The following is a 2,200-nucleotide window of genomic DNA, read 5'->3' on the forward strand; positions in this document are numbered from 1 at the left end:
TAAATCATCTAACACAGCAAAAACCTGAAAAATTCCCTCTTTCTCTCCACTGCCCGCCCTCCATTCAGTCGCCTCAGCTGAGCTCTCTTACATGGTGACGGCAAAAACAAGCTGCAGGGCCTTCAAAGGCTGAGTTTAAGCCGTCTCAGTGGCTGGCGCTTTGTCCGACTTCATCCTTTGGGTCCGAGCAAGTCACAGGGCCAGCCCCGTAGAGGGGAGGGAAAGCAGACCCCGCCTCCGATGGGAGGAGTCCACAGGGACACCGAAAGGACAAGCAGAGTGGGAGGGATTCCCGGAGCCTCCTTTGGGAAAAGCCCGCCATACCATCCTCGCCAGAACACCCTTTGCCTTCATTCTTGGTGTGCAAAGCCAGATGCTGACTGCTGCCGGTTTCCTGTTGGAACAGACGTGTCAAGACAAAGGCTAACCGAGATGAAAATAACTAGGTGGCTTTAAAAGAACCTTGGCAGTGTGACTCATGAAAATAACTAGATCGCTTTGACAATAACCTTGGATACGTGACTCACTCAGCAACAGGGGTTGTTTGCACGATCCACCTAACTTTGCGGGCAAAATACCAATTTTGATAAAAATTCAGTATTGGCCTTAAAATCCCCACATTGGGAAGTATATACCAATGGCTTTTACCAGCAGCACCTCCCGTGCCCTTGGAGTTATTTGCTGATCACGTGGCATTTACTCCTTTTCTGGCTTTGTCTGAAAGCCGCTGAATTATAATGGAAAAGGAGGAGGAAATAAGGCGTGAAACCCAGCAGCGGTGATGGAAGCAGGAAGCAGCAATGCTAAGCCTCCTCTGGACTAAAACGATGGCCGTAGCAGTGAAATTTGTCCTACTGCCCAGCTGTTCATAAACTGGAGGAAAGAGGAGGAGAGGGGATTGTGAATGGTGGAAAAACTTCCATCTGGGGCCCCCACAGCCACCATGAGCTGCCGAGGTGGGATCTCGGTGAGGAGGCAGAAGGGGGTTGCCCTCGTTGGGGACACTCCTCTGACGAATGGCTCCCGGTAACCACATTCATGTTCTGCGAAAAGGCCACAGCTGACAGAATCCCGTCACTTCCTTCTCGTCTGGGAAGCCCTGTTTACGTTTCGAGATTCTGTCCAGTACCCTTTGGCCTTTTGGTGTTCTACTCCAGTGCCCACGTCACAATGATGAGGTGGCAGTGATAATGTCTCAGCTCTGCCGTGCGAAGTAATGTCAGGTCTAGTCAGGGTATTTTCCAGTGAGTGAGTGAGTGTGTGTGCGCGTGTGTGTGCGTGCATGTGCGTGCTCGTGCTCACATACTCTTGACATTTCCACCCATACCTGGGGGACCTTTGGGGGCTCGGCATCACAGCACCCTCCCTGCCCCCGTGAAGCTCACAGTTGCCTAAGACGTTGTCAGCATCTCTCTCCTTGATTGTAGGTTTCCTTTGGCCGTGATTTTGAACAACAGCTGAGTTTTTATGTCGAGGCCAGGTCGCTGTTCTGCAATCTGGAGCCTGTCCTCGTGCAGTTGATTCACGTAAGGCTTTTCATTCATTCATTTGTTCTCTAAACGTTTGTTAAGCATCTATCTGTCAGGTGCCGATTTTAATCTGAGATTCTTCTGACCCTCCCCCCACCATATGACTTTTGATCCCAAGGTATGAAAGGTGTTTTCTCAAAGTTGTCAGTAAAATCTACAACTTTGCTTAAGTCTTTGGATGGTTTTTAATTGACCTCTTTTTCTCCGAAAACGTGTTTTCATTTCTGCATGCCAGTAGCAAAGAGTTAGTGAGTTGCACTGATGACTTAGTTACAGAAATACTAAGCAGCGTCTCCCTTAGGTCGTGGAGCCTTTCGGTAATTTGTCATGGTTCCTTCAGGCCAAAAGAAATAGATAATAGTTCAGCATGTTAAGAAGCTAGGCCCAAGCAGCTGAAGTATTTATGCGCTTACAATTTGATAGCCCTTTGAAACGATAATACACGTAAATTGAAAGAAAAATAATGGATTTTAACCTCACTCTTGAATAACCATAATTATTTACTCAAGAAGTATATCTACCCACCGGGCACTGCACAGCTTCGCAAACGTTGGAGTCAGATTGGACGTCACTACCCTTATTTTCTGTTCCACGTTGATTTTTGCACAGTGCTTGCTTTTTATCATGGCAGTTGCCGAAAACCCAGTTTTGCAAAGGTGCGATGTCGCTGC

At 48.0% G+C, this 2,200-nt stretch overlaps 1 protein-coding gene across 1 annotated transcript in view; it reads left to right on the top strand.

Annotated features, from left to right (window-relative positions):
* The window catches only part of VPS35L (VPS35 endosomal protein sorting factor like), a 122,786-nt gene that overhangs the window by 81,522 nt on the left and 39,064 nt on the right, over positions 1–2,200 (top strand). Inside the window, exon 28 of the mRNA XM_025046103.1 lies at positions 1,428–1,526. Coding sequence (XP_024901871.1) covers positions 1,428–1,526 — 99 coding nt within the window. The remainder of the gene's footprint in view (positions 1–1,427; positions 1,527–2,200) is intronic.

This window comes from Pteropus alecto, unplaced genomic scaffold (genome assembly GCF_000325575.1).
Source record: "Pteropus alecto unplaced genomic scaffold, ASM32557v1 scaffold34, whole genome shotgun sequence".
Lineage (NCBI taxonomy): Eukaryota > Metazoa > Chordata > Mammalia > Chiroptera > Pteropodidae > Pteropus > Pteropus alecto.